The sequence below is a fragment of the Lynx rufus genome, unplaced genomic scaffold (genome assembly GCF_022079265.1).
Source record: "Lynx rufus isolate CCGP_SWC_20201006 ecotype Redwood Valley unplaced genomic scaffold, mLynRuf1.p SCAF_7, whole genome shotgun sequence".
In the NCBI taxonomy this organism is placed as follows: Eukaryota; Metazoa; Chordata; class Mammalia; order Carnivora; family Felidae; genus Lynx; species Lynx rufus.
The window spans coordinates 78,959,901-78,976,786 of record NW_025814889.1 but is presented as its reverse complement, the minus strand read 5'-3'; the positions used below and the strand labels follow the sequence as shown (position 1 = coordinate 78,976,786).

The 16,886-nt window shown below is 52.8% G+C and overlaps 1 protein-coding gene across 2 annotated transcripts; it reads left to right on the top strand.

Moving 5' to 3' along the window:
- The first annotated feature begins 374 nt into the window (after positions 1–374).
- Positions 375–10,018, top strand: KRT71 (keratin 71). Of its 2 annotated transcripts, XM_047065851.1 has the most exons (10): positions 375–818; positions 3,520–3,734; positions 4,420–4,480; positions 5,003–5,098; positions 5,467–5,631; positions 5,832–5,957; positions 7,331–7,551; positions 8,263–8,297; positions 9,183–9,282; positions 9,328–9,394. In XM_047065851.1, exons 1-10 carry the CDS (start codon positions 375–377, stop codon positions 9,392–9,394), a joined length of 1,530 nt encoding a protein of 509 aa, XP_046921807.1. The 2 variants fall into 2 exon arrangements, with proteins under 2 accessions (XP_046921807.1, XP_046921806.1); XM_047065850.1 differs by having other exon boundaries at positions 9,183–10,018.
- Positions 10,019–16,886: the final 6,868 nt, after the last annotated feature.

Below are 16,886 nucleotides of genomic sequence, written 5' to 3'. Positions count from 1 at the left end.
TTTAGTCAGGATGGTGAAGTGCCAGTGACATCCCCCTGGAGAGGCTGGGGCCTGGGGCAAATTACCCTATAACAGCAGGTTAATTAGATAAAACCCAAATTACATGAGCAAGGCTTGCAAGCCCAGCAATTTGAAGGTTTCATGTTGTTTCAGAGGTGGGGAGGGCTTGATCTCTAGCTCAGCATAGAGAAAATGACTTCTTGCTCCCAGGCAAGCCAAACCCATGAATTAAGCTCTTGACTGCCCATCCACGAGCCCCAATGCCAAGCACATATAAGGAAGGGTGCCCTGCCAGTCCTCACTGAAAGCTGCAGAGCCCGTGTGGGACTTGGCCTTCACCCCTCCTGCATCTGACCTCCATCTCCACCAGCAGCATGAACCGCCAGTTCACCTGCAAGTCGGGGGCTGCCGCCAAGGGGGGCTTCAGCGGCTGCTCAGCAGTGCTCTCAGGGGGCAGCTCGTCCTCCTACCGGGCAGGGGGCAAAGGGCTCAGCGGGGGCTTCGGAAGCCGGAGCCTCTACAGCCTGGGGGGCATCCGGAACATCTCCCTCAACATGGCCAGCGGCAGCGGGAAGAGTGGTTATGGATTTGGCCGGGGCCGGGCCAGTGGCTTTGCTGGCAGCATGTTTGGCAGTGTGGCCCTGGGGCCCGTGTGTCCAACTGTGTGCCCACCTGGAGGCATCCATCAGGTCACTGTCAATGAGAGCCTCCTGGCCCCCCTCAACGTGGAGCTGGACCCTGAGATCCAGAAAGTGCGCGCCCAGGAGCGGGAGCAGATCAAGGCTCTGAACAACAAGTTCGCCTCCTTCATCGACAAGGTGGGTCTAACTTCTCTTCTCTTCTTAGAACATGAGCTTTTGTTACAGAGAAGGGATTCTCTGGTTTAACCAATCCTGACTCTTTCATGTAAATTCTTAAGACTAAGCATTAACCACAGAGTAAAGCCTACACCCAGGACACCACAATTCACATCCAGACCACACACTGGCTAATCGGGACCACTGATAAGATATACCCATATTTTCTGGCTCCCTGGGGTTAGGGGACTGTGCTCCTCTGGACACTGAAGTTATTTGGAAACTGTCCAGGCCTTTGAGCTGGCTTCTCCCTCACTTTAGACAAACCACCTTTGTTCAGAGGTGACCGTCTTCATGAAGAAGGTGACTCTTCTTTCCATGTCTCCAGACTGATTCTCCTCAGGTTAGCTATGAGGAGGCACAAAACAGGTGTTTTCTTTCATCAGGGTGACTTGTTTAAGGTTCCTTGCATAATCTTTCCTAAGAGAAGACAGAGGTAGGTCTGTCTCTGCTGGCAGAGGCTCATGGGGGGTACTGGCAGGAGCTCCAAAGGGAAGATCCCTGCTTCTTACTCAAGGGTCGGCTTGGTGCCATTGCTAAGCCTGGGGTCCATGCAGGCTGTGTGTGGGGAAAGCCAGTGAGAGGGAATCTGCCCCAGAGCAACCAGGAAAGCTTGTCTTTTCCCCATCCATTGCGAGCAGATCTCCTCCACTAGTCATTTGACTCATGGATCAGAAGCATCAGAGTGTGGTCATTCCCGGGTGGCTTGGCCATGGGAATTTTTTTTTTTAGTTGGCTAAGGAGAGCCAGAGGCAGAAGAGTGCAGTGGGAAAGATGTCTCCACACTGCTCTGAGGTCAGACCTGGCTTCCACTCCGGCCCCATCACTTTCCAGCTGTGTCTTGGCTAAGCCAGCCACAGAGCCAGCCATGTAGAGAGTTATTTATCTCTGCCTCTATGTCATCTTTGCAATGCAGATAATAGCCTACTTCTCGGGGTTTGTCGCCAGGTTTATAAAAGAAAATGCTTGTGAAGATCTTGGCACAGTGCCGCACACGTACTCCCAAATGGTGGTTATTGTTACTATCATTTTTATCTTCAGAGAGATCAGGGAGGGGTGTTGAGAAGAGGAGGAACCACAGGTCTGGAATAGGCCTCAAGGCATCATGCAGTCCAGATAAGCCCCTGACTTTTGGTAGATGAGCAATTATTACTCCCATTCTATGAGTCAGCAAAAGCATGGAGATAAATGCCATGCCAGGGTTTGGCATCTGGGGTGGGGATGGGAAGGAAGGAAAGTGAGACTGTACTGGGGATGGGGGGCTACACTGGCTATGTGGCAGTTAGGCACCAAGGACGGGTCAGCCCAGAACAAAGCCTATGGTTGAAATGGTCAGTGGCCATTGGAGCCTACTCCCGTCCCCCAGCTCTAGACACCTGCTCAGAGGATCCCTTGCTCACCTCAGGGGCCAGCACTGTCTCTGTGGCTCTTTATTCCTCCAAACCATTTCACATTTGGAAGATCAAAGGGCTCTGAGGTTTGGGGTTTGGGGGTCACATGGGAGTGGACTGACCTTTGGCTGGGCTGGTCAAACCCCATTAAGGGGCAAAGTCTGGAGACATGGAAAGAAGAGTCACCTTCTTCATGAAGACAGTCACCTCTGAACAAAGGTGGTTTGTCTGAAGTGAGGGAGAAGCCAACTCAAAGGCCTGGACAGTTTCCAAATAACTTCAGTGTCCAGAGGAGCACAGTCGCCTAACGCCAGGGAGCCAGAAAATACGGGTACATCTTATCAGTGGTCCCGATTACCCAGTGTGTGGTCCTGATGTGAATTGTGGTGTCCTGGGTGTAGGCTTTACTCTGTGGTTAATGCTTAGTCTTAAGAATTTACATGAAAGGATCAGGATTGGTTAAACCAAAGCAAGACTGGATAATCTGCTGGGGGCAAGCAGTTTGGTGGCTGATCTCATCTCAACACTGAATCCCTGATGGTTTTCTGAGGTCCTGTGTTTATGACGATAAGGAACACAATCTTATTTAGACACTGGCTGTGCTCATGTGGATTAAGTCACATTTAAAAAATTGTACCGCCCCAAACCACACAAGCGAGCAATAAGTAGATCCCCTCCCACTGGTCAGTTTCCTGGCCCAGCGAATCCACAGTGGCATGGGGAGTACTGCCCATCATGCCCCACGTGCCATTTTTGCCCTGTGGAAGATGGTTCTGAGGGGCAGAACTAGGGCTGAGGGAGGAGGACATGGGCAATGAAGGAGCTGGAGCCTGATGCAGATATTTAGATTACCTGGAAGCCCTTTGAGCCTTGTTGAACTTGACATGTTATAAAATGAAGGACAGACTCCCATCTTCAGCAAGGTCAAGCTTTCCAAAGATGGACCCAGCCTGACTCTGTCCTAGTATTTTTTAGGCACACACCTGCCCTGAGTCGGTTTGGCCATAGTGGGTTCTGAGCGACTGGGTGCATGAGTTACAGGGACACATGTCTGGGCTCCCTCACTTATCAAACCATTGGACCTTGGAAAGAGGCTAAATTCTCTATGGCTCAGTTTCTTCTCCATTAGTGGGGTTCATGATTTTCCCACCTCATGCAACTGTCATGAGGAGAAAAGGAGAAAATGCAGAGTGCTTTGCACAGTGCCTTGTGAAAGACAGGTGTGACTGTTTCCACGGGGGGCTCAACAGTTTCTGTCCTTTGGGTCCCAGGTGCGGTTCCTGGAACAGCAGAACCAGGTGCTGGAGACCAAGTGGGAGCTGCTACAGCAGCTGGACCTGAACAACTGCAAGAACAACCTGGAGCCCATCCTCGAGGGCTACATCAGCAACCTGCGGAAGCAGCTGGAGACGCTGTCTGGGGACAGGGTGCGGCTGGACTCGGAGCTGCGTAGCGTGCGGGACGTGGTGGAGGACTACAAGAAGAAGTGAGTGGGGAAGGGATCTTGCTGCAGCTGGACAGCTGCCCCTTTCCCTTTGAGCTCCCTCTGCAGGAGTGGCAGCTACCCCAGCTGAAAGGTGTTGGAGGTGAGGGGCAATGTTCCTTGTCATACCAGGCAGAATTGCTCCCACAAAACTCTGGAACTTGATTCTCCAGCCTCTGATCTGGCACATAGGACAGATGTCCAGGTAGCTGGACGGTGGTCAAAGGATTATGTCTGGTTGGGTGAGGGAAACCTTGGGTAAGCCACTCAGAGCTCCTGGGTCTTCACTGGTAAAGGGGACTTACATCCATCCACCTCCCCGAATGGCCAAGAGGAGTAACTAAGGAAACACCCCATTCATTTGAAAGGCTTGATTCAAATTTTCAAATTTGCTCCTTGCTCCCTCTGAGATTTCTCACAGAACATTTGCTCCACGTGTTCCTCCCTCATTTTTGTACCTAGATCTCCAACAATCTCCTTTTTTCCAACTTGGTTACCGTGTCCCCTCCTCCAGGAAGCCTCCCTTGCCTGGCAGCCCAGCAGCCCAATATTCTGTGGCCCATTAGCATCTGTCCCCTCAAATGGGCACACTGCCTCTTGTTCAGAGTCTTTCTTGAGGGATGAGGGTTCTCGGTGAGAGGGTTCTAAGTGAGACGCATTGACCAGCTGAGCCCTGGCTTTCCTGCAGGTATGAGGAAGAAATCAACAGGCGGACAGCTGCAGAGAACGAGTTTGTGCTACTCAAGAAGGTGAGGGGGAAGGCAGGCCTTGAGTCCGGGGCTGGCCTGGGACCAGGGAAGGCTGAGCCTACCAGTGTGCTCTGCTCTCAGTGAAAGAGAGGCAATTGCAAAATAATGAGGGGGGCCAGGGAAAACCACAATGGACTACCCAGAGAGGGAATGAAAAGGCAGAGACAATAATGGCCTTCTTGAGTGTTTCACGTGGACAGGGTTTGTCCACAACAAAGAACAGCAGAGGATGACACACGGGGCTCCCCAGAGACCCGGGGCTTGACCTAGACGTCAGAAGAATGACTGATGGCTGGGGTTCCAGCTGTCTGGCTGGGGCTCCCTTCCTCAGAGGGGAACCCCATTCCTGCTGAGAGCATAGATTCTCAGGATGGGGCAGGACTGGCCCTTCTGTTCGTTCCTGTCCTTTCCCATGAGCCTCTCAGAGAGAAGAGGGAAGCTATTTCCATGTGCAGGGCACCCAGGCTGGGGTTGGTGTTTTCTTCTTGGTAGTGACCGAGGGATGGTGGGGGCATCTTTCAGGACGTGGATGCAGCTTATGCCAATAAGGAGGAGCTCCAGGCCAAGGTGGACTCCATGGATCAGGAGATCAAGTTTTTCAAGTGCCTCTATGAAGCCGTAAGTCTGTCTCTCCACCCACCCCTCTGAGGGCAGCCAGCGGGTAAATCTCTGTTCTGGGGGCTGGAGGAGGCTCCCCTCTCTCAGGGAGGCCCCTGGTTGGCCATTCATCTCCGATTTTAGCCCCAAGAAGCTCCTAATCTGCACCCTCTGGGTGGGAAGGAAATAGTCCAGGTCCTGGCTTCATGGTGGTGGGAGTCTGTCTGGGGCCTGAAGGGAGCTCACTTTGCCCAGGGAGCAACAGCCTTGGTTCAGAGCCTCTAAGTTAGCGTCTCCTGGATTTGCTAACCTTGCTTGGTGGCGGTGGGTGAGGGGTGGTGTTGGCCTCCTATAGTCAAGTTCTGAGACCAGCCCTGTTTCCCATGTAGGAGATTGCTCAGATCCAGTCCCACATCAGCGACATGTCTGTCATCCTGTCCATGGATAACAACCGGGACCTGAACTTGGACAGCATCATTGACGAGGTCCGCGCCCAGTATGAAGAGATCGCCTTGAAGAGCAAGGCTGAGGCTGAGGCCCTGTACCAGACCAAGGTGAGCTGGGCTGAGGCAGGACCAGGGAGGGCAACTCCAGCAGGCATGAGGGCTGGGCCTGAACACTCCCAGAACAGCGATCATGTCCAGTTAAGTGTCCAACATGCCCTTCCCCCATGACATCACCAATCCCAGACATCCTGTACTTCCATGACACATGCATCATGCTTACCTATGGCTCTGTACTTTGGGGTCCCCAGTTCCAGGAGCTGCAGCTGGCAGCTGGCCGCCATGGGGATGACCTCAAAAACACCAAGAACGAAATCTCGGAGCTCACCCGGCTCATCCAGAGAATCCGCTCAGAGATTGAGAATGTGAAGAAGCAGGTGAGGGGACCGGCTACTGATGGCCCAGGGCAGGAGGGCAAAATTGAAGGGGGGATGAGTTGGCCAAGGATATCAGCCTCCCAAATCTCTGCCCACGAGAAGAAAGGAGACAGTGAGGTCACTGTCTTGAGTACTTAGAGCAGACATCCCTGAGGCATCTCATCTCCTACTCACCCCAAGGACCTCTGCTTCGAAGCCTCTCCCACAGGAAGCCTACTCTCATTCTCCAGAATGGACTAGGCCCACACCCCTGTTCCCTCTTTCCTAGTCACATGCTCTACCGGCACCTGCACTTCTCTTGTCTTGTCACTCTTTGACAATTGCCTGATACCAGCCTGTCCTGTCTTCCACTAGACTGGAAGAAGGCAGGGAGCTGGCTGCTTTGTTCCCCATTGTTTTCCCAGCATGGAGCATAGCGCCTGGCACATAGTAGAAGCTTAATAAACATTTTTGGATTAAATGATTGATAAGTGGGCTCAGATAGCCCCCATTAAAGTGCTTTATTAAGGCCTTGCTTGGAACCACTCCCAGGAATATAGGCTGCAGTCTCAGCTTTAAGGTGAGAAGACAAGATGCATTTGTATAATATCAATAGCAGCAGCTCCTATCATTTTATCACATTGAATCGCCCCAAAGACTCTATGAGGCAAGCGTTACCCGTTGTTGCAGATGAGACTGAGGCTCAGAGAAGTTAAGAGGGTTGCAAGCTGGCAAGTGGCAGAGCTGTGATTGGAATCAACTGTGGCTCCTAGTCTAGTGATCTTTCCATCTGCCCCTGGGCTCTAACACTTAGTGGCTCTGTGATGTGGGACAAGTTCATTATCCCTTCTGCACAGGACTACATGGGCTTAGGTACATAAAATGCATATAAAGGGCTGAGTGCAGTACCAGACATATGGTAAGCACTTGGGAAATAATAGTTGGTTCTGGGAAATCTACTTCCCTGCACTCCTTGTCGGTGGTCCTATGCCCCTGGGTGGCCACTATCATTGTATCTACAACACCATATTCCAATGGTCTCTCCTCCCAGACTTTAAACAGTTCCAGAGCAGAAAAGTCAATCACATTCTTATTCATTTTGTATCCTTGGCACATGGGTGGCCAAGTAAATGTCTTTGCGATGAACTGACGTGGTACTGAATTGGCCACAATCGCAGGAGGGGAGGACGTGCTATTTTTCATCACTACCAATGCCTAAACACGAGTGGAGATAGCCAGCTCCAGGAAGGGCCTCGGCCTAGAAGAGGAATGGGAAGTGTGAAGGGTGGAGGTGGGCATCCCTGCCCGGGAATCAGCAAGCGCTAGTGAGATTTGGATTTGGATGACTCGAATTACCCCTTCCAGTTTTTGAACTTCTCTAACTCCCTGTTTAGGCTTCCAACCTGGAGACGGCCATCGCCGATGCCGAGCAGCGGGGCGACAGTGCCCTGAAGGACGCCCGGGCCAAGCTGGACGAGCTGGAGTCCGCCCTGCACCAGGCCAAGGAGGAGCTGGCCCGGATGCTGCGGGAGTACCAGGAGCTCATGAGCCTGAAGCTGGCCCTGGACATGGAGATCGCCACCTACCGCAAGCTTCTGGAGAGCGAGGAATGCAGGTGTGTGTGGGGGGGTGCTCTGGCAGGAGAGCCCCGGGGATTTGAGAAGGATGAAAGCAGAAAGCTTAGCACACTCTCCAGAATAAGATGCGTTCTTGGTAGTGAAGGGGTGGAATGATGGGAATAATAACAGTAATTCATAACACCTGCCCTGGCGTGAGCGCTCACTTCATGCCAGGCGCTGTGCTTCAGGGATTAGCTCCTTCGAGCCTGGTGTACTTAGCACACCACCCAGCTCCCCAACCAAAACCAAAAACAAAACCAAAACCAAAACCAAAACCAAAAACAAAAACCCCAGAACCCAAACCCATTACTATGTTAGACCGTCTAGTTCCACTTTCCTTATCTGTCCAGGTATAAGATGAACTTGTCAGAGATGTCCCAGGGCAGCCATTCCCATTTCCCCACTGTTCTCAGCAGACAGGAAAGACTCAGTGCCTGGGCCTGACCTTGGGAAGTGTGCATGACAACCTACGTGTGCACCTTGTGCCGACTGCAGTTTGACTTGGGTTGTTGCCCAGTTACCCCAAAGATTCAGGGGCAGCGCCCAGAGCTTTCCAAGCTCTGCTTGTTCCAAAGAAGCCCTGGAATTTCCACAGGTGCCCACTGGGTTCAGAAACCCACATCAGGCTGTTGGGGACACTGGCTTTGAGGTCAATAGATTGTGGGTTGGATGGCTGCTTGGTCTTATTTTATTTCTCTCCCTAACAGGATGTCAGGAGAATTTCCCTCCCCTGTCAGCATCTGTAAGTACTTGTATGCTTGGACCTAAAGCTGTAGAATCTGCAGACCAGAAAGGGCCTTAGTCCCCCCACTGTGTGTATACATGAGCACCTAAGGATCAGAGAGCAAAAAACCTTGAAATCAAACAGCCAGATGGCAGAGGCATGGCCAGCAATCAGGTCTCCTGGCTCCCAGCCCAGGACTGCTTCCTCCTTATCCCTCTGTCTCCCCATTCCCAGGGGATGGCAGCTAGGACGGCTATCGCTATAGGGAAGGGGAAACAAAGGATGAGTGTGTGTGAGGCCCGGGACACCAGAGCTGCAAGTTGTGGCCAGCCCTGGGCTGGGGAAATAGAGGGGGCTGAGGGGATCAGGGAAGGGGGAACCTCTGAGGCTAAGCAAGCTGAAAGTATTGGATCTCTGGATTTCTCAGTAGGACTAAGAATTAAACCAGAGCTTCCAAAAGATGCCATCTGTGGGACAGCTAGCCAGAGGCAGAGGTTGGAGGCTGGGAAGTTGAGCAAAAAGGCTAATAGAAGGGGGAGGGGTATATCCAGAACATAGGTGGGTGTGCTGGTACCAAAGGGATGGGCCTCTGGGAGTTAAGAATCAGCCAGTCTAAGCTGCACAAGGCAAGGGAAGGACATGGGGGAAGCTGTCTTTGGGGTATTTTCCCTGGGTTGGGGTTACAGCCCCAACAGCCCAAACAGCCAGATGGCAGAGGCATGGCCAGCAATCAGGTCTCCTGGATCCCATCCCAGGACTGCTTCCTCCTTATCCAAACTGCATGTGGCTATAACCAAAGCCCTCACCTAACTCATCGTCCCAAGAGGCCCCTCTGTCCCAGGGAAGGGTAACCTCTTCTGGTTCTGCCCCCTGAGGGGAGCTGACCCTGCTCTCCCTCTGCAGCCATCATCAGCAGCACCAGCGGCAGCAGTGGCTATGGCCTCCGGCCCAGCTCTGTCAGCGGCGGCTACGTGGCCAACAGCAGCAGCTGCATCTCGGGCGTGTGCAGTGTCCGCGGTGGGGAGGGCAGGAGCCGGGGCGGCACCAGCGACTACAAGGATACCCTGGGGAAGGGCTCCACCCAGAGCGCGTCCTCCAAGAAAGCCAGCAGGTAGAGAGGGCCGTCCGATGCCCTCCTGCCACCCGTGCATCCCCAGCTGTCTCCCACACACGCTCTTCCCCAGCCCACCAGCAGCCCCATCTCTATCCAGCCCTGCTCTCGTACCTCCAGTGCTGGCCTTGGCCACCCACTTCTCCCAGCCTGTGTCTCCCTGAGCCTGGACAGGTGTGGATGACTAAACCTGGGGAAATTCCTCCTGGCATATGCCTGGCACTACTTTCCTTGGCTGAGGTCCCCCACCTATGCCATCAGCTCGGCTCCAGGCTCCCAGACTTCTGCCCTCTACATCAGCTTCCAGCTCAGTCGCTAAATACTCTGTCTGGCTCCCTGGGGCTCACACTGAGCCCCAGCTCTCACACTGGGGCCTTTGTCCCAGCTCCTGCCTAGGCTAGTGGCTGGTTCTGTGTTCAAGACAAGGAGGACTGAAGGACAACAACCAAGAGAAGCCAGTCCCCACCCCACCTTGGCTCCATCTCATGGCTCACTCTGAGCGGGACCCAGTACAACTCAGCATCTCTCTTCACTCTCCTGTGTCCAGAAGCAGAGAAGAGGAGGCCCTCTGCATCCCCTTTCTTCTTAGAACCCTCCTATCGCATCGTCAATAAACAGCACAATCTAATGGCTTGGTGTCTGAGTAGTCAAGGTGTGTGCACATACTCAGTTCCTCGGGTACTCACTGGAGCAGGTACCACACAGGCACACACAGACACACACACAGTACACACTGCATATTACCTGTGCAGCCCACAGTTCTATGTTAATTTTTTCTGCGGAGCAGGAAAAGGAGTTCTCAGAGCACACATGGCCCAGGGGCTGGGCAGTGTTGGAGCTGCAGGGGAATGAAGCATGGGCTGACTTTGGGAGGAGGGAAGGAGAAGAAGAGGGAGAGAAGAAAGGAGGAATAGAGGAAGGGGGTGTGTGCAGTGTGGTTTGTGGCTTTCAACAAAAGAATTACCTGTGTCTACTGACAGACATGGTCTTGCTCCCGACTGGGACCCTGGCCTCCATCTAAGAACTGGTTCTTTCCTAGAGGGAAGGTAGGGGTTTGGCAGGCAGGTGTCTGTATCTGTTCAACTCTTTCCTCGTTGCTCAGAGGCCTGGCCTTTTGGGAGAGGGGTCGCTCAGAAAGGGTGGAGCTTATGGGGACCCCACACTTGGGGCCTGTAGGATGTCCATATGGGGAACAAGTTTTTGGAGCCTGAGGCTGGACTTGGGAGAAGTGAGTTGGGGGTCAGGGTAGGCTATAAATTTTAGTGACTGTACAGTTGGCTCCCGCCCAGATGGCTGTCTACCCTGGGGTGAGGAGAGGTGTAAGGAAGACAGACAGACCCCCCACACCCAGCGACAAGCATGAGCTGCCAAACCTCAGTCAGGAAGTCCTTGGGGGCTTGAAGAGCTTACAAAATTGGAGGTAGAGGGATTGGAGAAAGGGATGAATGGGCTGGGTTGGCAGACAGAACTTTAGAGTAGTGGTTGGGGCTTAGCCCAAGGCCACCAGGGCCAGCCTCAAACCCCTGTTACCCAGGAGGTGGCCATCAGCTTCAGCCTCTCACCTCTCTCAACTTGGAAGTCAACACCACCATGTGGGTGGAGGAGGATGAACAGATCAAGACTCAGCAGCAAGTTTGCTTCACTGGTCAACATGGTGAAGCCTGTGTGTGTGTGTGTGTGTGTGTGTGTGTGTGTGTGTGTTTTCAGAACTGGGTAGAGACACTGTCTTTCAGAACTGTCCCTCAGCAAAGGATCCACATACACCTGCTGCCTCTGCTACCTTTGCAGCAGTGAGAACTGAGGTTCTGGGATAACAGAAAGACCTTTCCAGCTGAGAGGCTTAGAAGAATTCTAGATTCTCAAATGGGGCCGGGGCGGCGGCGGGGATGGAGGCTGCTTCTCTAGATCCTGCTGGTTTCTCATCCAGATTTGGAAAGGAAGTGAAGAACTCTCCCATATCCCTTTGTGCCCTTTGGCTCATGGGGGTCTCCCGGGTGGGCAGGGTTATCCTAGGTTTTGAGTTCATTTTCTAAAGCAGCAGATCAAGGTGCTGCAGGCTGAGAGGAGCTTCCTGCAAGAGACAGTCAGGAGCACCTACCGAGGCCCAAGTTAGTAGAGACTCAAGTTACGGAGCTTGGCAGGTGCTGGAGTGAGGGATCTCAGCTGTCTGTGGGCGACAGACCAGGTAGGAGTTGCTGGATGACTTGGGATACAAGCAGGGCTCTGAGGAAATGGAATAATGCTAATGACTTACAGGCAGGGTGGCCATGAAGTCACATGAGTCTAGGTGGTCATTTGATCACGGTTGCCAAAAGCAGTGGTTCTTCACAAAGGCTCAAAAATAACCTGGGAGGGGCGCCTGGGTGGCTCGGCCAGTTAAGCGACTGACTTCCACTCAGCTCATGATCTCACCATTCATGAGTTCGAGGCTTGTGTCGGGCTCTGTGCTGACAACTCAGAGCCTGGAGCTCACTTCGAATTCTGTGTTTCCCACTCCCTCTGCCCCTCCCCCACTCGCACTCTGTCTCTCTCTCAAAAATAAATAAACATTAAAAAAAATTTTTTTAAATAACCTGAGAACTTTAAATACTGATGTCTCAGCCACTATCCCAAACCAGTTATGGTGGTCTACTGGAGTGGGGCCCAGGCATTCGCAGCATCTCTCAAAAGCTGCGGAAGGGATTCTAATGAGTGTCCAGAGCTGAGAATGTAATCAGTGGAGAAAGAGGTCCAAACTCTAGTAAATGTAGCAAGGTCTGAGAATGAGGGAGTAGAGATGGGGTCAACACATTAAGATGGCAGCATGAGCTCTGAAAGGGACATGCGGGTGGGGCAATGAGGAAATTTACACCTAATAGCCCAGACTTGTGTCAGGTAAGACATGGCCATGTGCCGAGGGACAGGGTGGCAGGGGTTATGGGGCACCAACAGAGGGTGAGGGGCAGGAAAGGGAGCCGGTTACAGGTGTGTAAGAGTGTTGCAATAAGGATCACATCTTGCCTCTGGATCTGTGCCACTGTTCTGCCTCCCTCTCCTCACAGCTGTGTGATGCTCTGTGGAGTGGATGCAGAAAAAAGAAAGCAAAGTTACAGTTCCTGCACTCAGGAAGCTTCTAGTCCTACAGACAGGAGCAGCCACTCAGGAAGGATACAGGTGGAGGAAAAGCCGGTGCAAATGAATAAAGTCCCCAACCCACCTTACTCGTCCTTTCCATCACCTCCCCCAAAGCCTGAGTGGTCCTCACCTCTGCACTCTTGTGCCTAGCACACCACTTGCACTGAGCACAGGCTGGTGGACTAACCACCCCCCTCTCCATGGGACTCTGACTCCCGGCTGCCACCATGGCCACTGATGGGTGCAGCCCCTTGGGACATCCCACTGGAGGGGACCCTGCAGCAAGCCAAGCCAGATATAGCAGCAGCCCAGCTGGGGGACTGCAAGGGACTGTCGTGGGTCAAGTTGGCCATAGATGTGGAGGTTGGCACCCTTAGGCCATCTTTGGAAGGCGAGGAGAACAAAAGGGGTCCCACATAGAACCTGGGGTGCCCACCAAGGGGGCTGAGCCCTCTTGGCTTGATCACTACTCTGTTCCTTCTCTGCTCCTGTGAAGCCTCAGTCCCCCAGCACTTTCCTATGCTTTGGGTCCAGAGTACCAAGCAGGGGTCTGAGAAGAGGGATTAGAAACCGATGTTTATGGGGCACCTACTGTGGACCAGAATCTCCTGAGCTGGGCACGCCTCCTGCGTCACTTTTCTGAGGTGGGTGTTGTTTTTCCTAAGACAGAGACCTGCTGCAACCAGGGTCACAGAGCCAGCACACGGGGCCAGGATTCCATGAGGTCTGTCTCTCCAAAGCCCACACTGTTTCCACATCACCGCCCTGCCTCCCGGTGTGGGAACCATCTGCCTCTGCCCACCCAGCTGCTGTGCGTTCCCACCCTTCCCTGATGTCCTGTGGGTTCCCTGCCCATTGTTTGCTGGAACTTCCATCACGTTCCATCATCTGAAGACTGATACCACCACGTCCTAGGCACCGGGCTAGGTTCCTTTTACACCTATGAATTGCCACGTAACCTATCGCAGATTTCCCCAGCGAGGCTGTGGCCACGTTGTCACCTGCCAGTCATAGAGGCTGATCCCCTCAATGTTTGGGGGGGGCTGTCAGAGCAGCACATAGATCCAGCTCCCCTTGAAGCCCTGGTCTCCCATGCCAGAGGTGGCCAGGGAAGCTGGTAGCATTGGCCCTGGAGAAGGAGCAGGAGGGGGCAAGGGGGGGGCCTCAAGCAGGTGGTGAAGGTGGGCTAGTGTGGACCCAGCGTGCGGGGAAGGCTACTTTTGAAGGGAATGGAGTTGAGGCAGACTGGGGTGGGCACTTTATCCTGAGAAGCTGGCTGGGCTGTGGGAGCAAAAGTATCAAAATGAAATCCTAGACCAGCAGGAAGAATCTGGAGGAGCACGAAGGCGGTGGCCCCTGTCAGGTAAGTGGGCTCTTCCGGGCATTGTCCTTTCTCCAGACAATGGCACGATCGCCAGTCCAGCTAGCTGAAGACAGCCACCACTTCTGCAACCACCCCAGGTAAAGGCATCTCTGCTCTTCTCGAGCACCTTCTGAGGAGACTCCAGAGTCTTCGTGTCTCACAACCTGGCCTTAGAAAAGTTCTGCTTCGAGTCTGACCACCGCCCCCTCGAGGACACAGGACCTCGGCTCCCTGTCATGTGCGCAGCAAAGATGGTTTCTTGTCTAGCTCCCTCAGTGGCTGGCCTTCTCAGGGGTGGAGATTCTCAGGTCCCATCACCCAACCTCGCTGGCCCGATTCTCTAATGTTCCCTCAGTCGGCTGTGGGCTTATCACAGTACAGCTTGAGGGAAGAAAAATATTTTTCCAGTCTCTCCCTCTGCCTCAGCTATTTCTTGGTCCCCCATTCTAGACTGGAATACAGTCACTATCTCTCGCCAGTGCTAGTGGAGGAGGGAGAAAAAGCCATCCAAAAATGAAGAATGAGGGATGCCCGGGGGCTCAGTCGGTTAAGCATCCGACTTTGGCTCAGGTCACGGTCTCACAGTTCGTGGGTTCGAGCCCCACATCGGGCTCTTTGCTGACAGCTCAGAGCCTGGAGCCTGCTTTGGATTCTGTGTCTCCCTCTCTCTCTGCCCCACCCCTGCTCATGCTGTGTCTCTTTCTCTCCCAACAATAAATAAATATTTTAAAAAATTAAAAAAAAAAACAAAAATGAAGAATGAACCATGACACAGATAATTCAGAAGCACAGGTAACCCAAAGATAATTTCCATTTACAAGAGATAGAGAACATTTACCCTCTAGGAACTTGCTCCCCTCACGTGGTCCTGATTTTTTTGTTCAAATAGCTCTTTAAAAAAATTTTTTTTAACGTTTATTTATTTTTGAGAGACAGAGACAGAGAGAGAGAGAGAGAGAGACAGAGTACCAGTGGGGGAGGGGCAGAGAGAGAGGGAGACACAGAATCTGAAACAGACTCCAGGCTCCGAGCCGTTAGCACAGAGCCTGACGCGGGGCTTGAACCCACGAACTAAGATCATGATCTGAGTAGAAGTCGGACACTCAACCGACTGAGCCACCCAGGCGCCCCTCAAATAGCTCTTGATTGTCTTGGAATCTAGCCAAATCAGGAGAGAAGGGCCTCCAGGCTGCCATGGAAAATCCTCAAAAGAAAGAAAAGGTGGATGTATCGTGGCTTTTAGGACAGATGGGCCAAGGGTGGGAAGATCTCTGCTTGATTCCCCCCCCATCCCCCCCCCCCAAGCAAGCAAGTGGAACATTAGTGGGGTGTGGGAGAAGGGGCCCCAGGCAGGCTGAGGCAGATTTGAAAGAGGGTTGATGGGGACACTGCACTCTTCTGAAGCCAGAACACCCAAGGTGTTCCCTCTGCACATCCTTAGCTGGCAGGTCAGCCAGGCCCATTGTCCTTTCTGAGACCCCTTCCTCCGCAGGCAGGGGTAATGGAGGGCATCTTCCCAACTGGTGGAAGGCAGGTTGGGCACTGCTCTGTGGGTATCCTTCATACTTAGCGGCAAAAGTGCACCTGAGTAAACGCCCCGGCCTGGAAGAGGTGTGCCGTGAGAGAGCACCCAGCAAGCCCTGGGGCTCCAGGACAGCAGAGTGGGACCCTGACAGCCCACCATCAGTTAGGATTGCAAATCAGAGGCGAGGGCTGCCAGCCTTTCATTTTGCAAAAATGGGATATAAAGGAAAACAACACATAGCATCCACTCCCTTCATCATTTCATAAAGGAAAAGGACAATTTCACAGTAGGAAGGACACCTCTCAGAAGTTCAATCCTTTAGACTAAATAAAGTTCGCCACATGAAAACCTGCTGCATTGCCCTTCTTTTTCTCCATTAGCTCCTGACTAGTGAAAGTGCTTCAAGCTGCCTCTTTGTGTCTCAGTGTCGTCGTCTAAACAAGAATAAAACCGCTCTGTCAACTGCATGACATTTAGAAAATCATCAAAAGGAACCATGAAGGGGAAGCCTGTAGAAACGCAGCATGGGCGTCAGAGCGGTGCAGGTGACAGCACTGCAGAGGCAATGCCATGGCCATGTGGGATGCAGGGCCAGGGCTCTGGTCCCGGGCGCCGTTCGGAAATGCTGCGCTCCACAGCTAGTTCATTGTCCTCACTCGTCTGTTTCCTCTTCTACACAAAGGGAAGAAGAATAATTATCCCCTGACACCGTTGCAGTTGAGACGTAAAATGCCGGCCCCACAATAAATGTTAGCCGCTATTATTATTATTAATTATTCTCATTACTGTTATTGAGACAATGATCACTACCTAGGAAACCACCAGTAACGTTTAGGGTTTCCCTGGGGACTCCGATCCCATTTTGATTTCCCAGCAGCAAGAGTGCCTGTCTCCCTGTCTTTACCTTGTACCCCAGACTCTTGTGTTTGAGCCCATGTTTCTGAACTCTGCTTCCTTCAAGGAGCTACCCTGATATTCAGAGCCCATGGCTACCCACTCAGTGTCTCCCCACCATAATGGAGCTTTGGCCCCTGCACTGTCCTTCAACCAACACCCCCCCCCCCGGAATCTCCTGAAGCCATGCCTCACCCCTGACATGTATATGTTGCTGTTTGTGGTTTACCCTAAACAGGATTGCTAGTCTTACCCTCAGGTGCCCATCACCTCTTAGTAGTCTTGGCCGATGTGTCCTTCTGGGTTCCTTGGCAGGCAGAGCCTGGGAGGGGCAATGTTTTCTTGTGCAGCATCTAGTACAGAATTGCCCTAAGCTGAACTCACTGTTTTTGATACGAGGGTACAAGAAATGTACAGAGCCGTGTCCCCAGCACTCTGAACACCATCCACCTGCACGATGCCCCTCTCTGTGGCTCAGCCACCCCTCTGCCTCACTTCAGACCCATCTTCCATGGGACTGGGAACGGCTGCTGCCATCTTACATCCCTGTAGTGGTGTTGGGAGTCACTGCCCAAGATGATTTCCTGCCTCTAGAGTCTC

Coding starts and splice junctions, on each gene's coding strand:
- KRT71 (XM_047065850.1), top strand. CDS start 375: ATGAACCGCCAGTTCACCTGCAAGTCGGGGGCTGCCGCCAAGGGGGGC. Junction 5,958..7,330: donor TTGAGAATGTGAAGAAGCAG/GTGAGGGGACCG, acceptor CTCCCTGTTTAG/GCTTCCAACCTGGAGACGGC. Junction 7,552..8,262: donor CTGGAGAGCGAGGAATGCAG/GTGTGTGTGGGG, acceptor TCTCCCTAACAG/GATGTCAGGAGAATTTCCCT.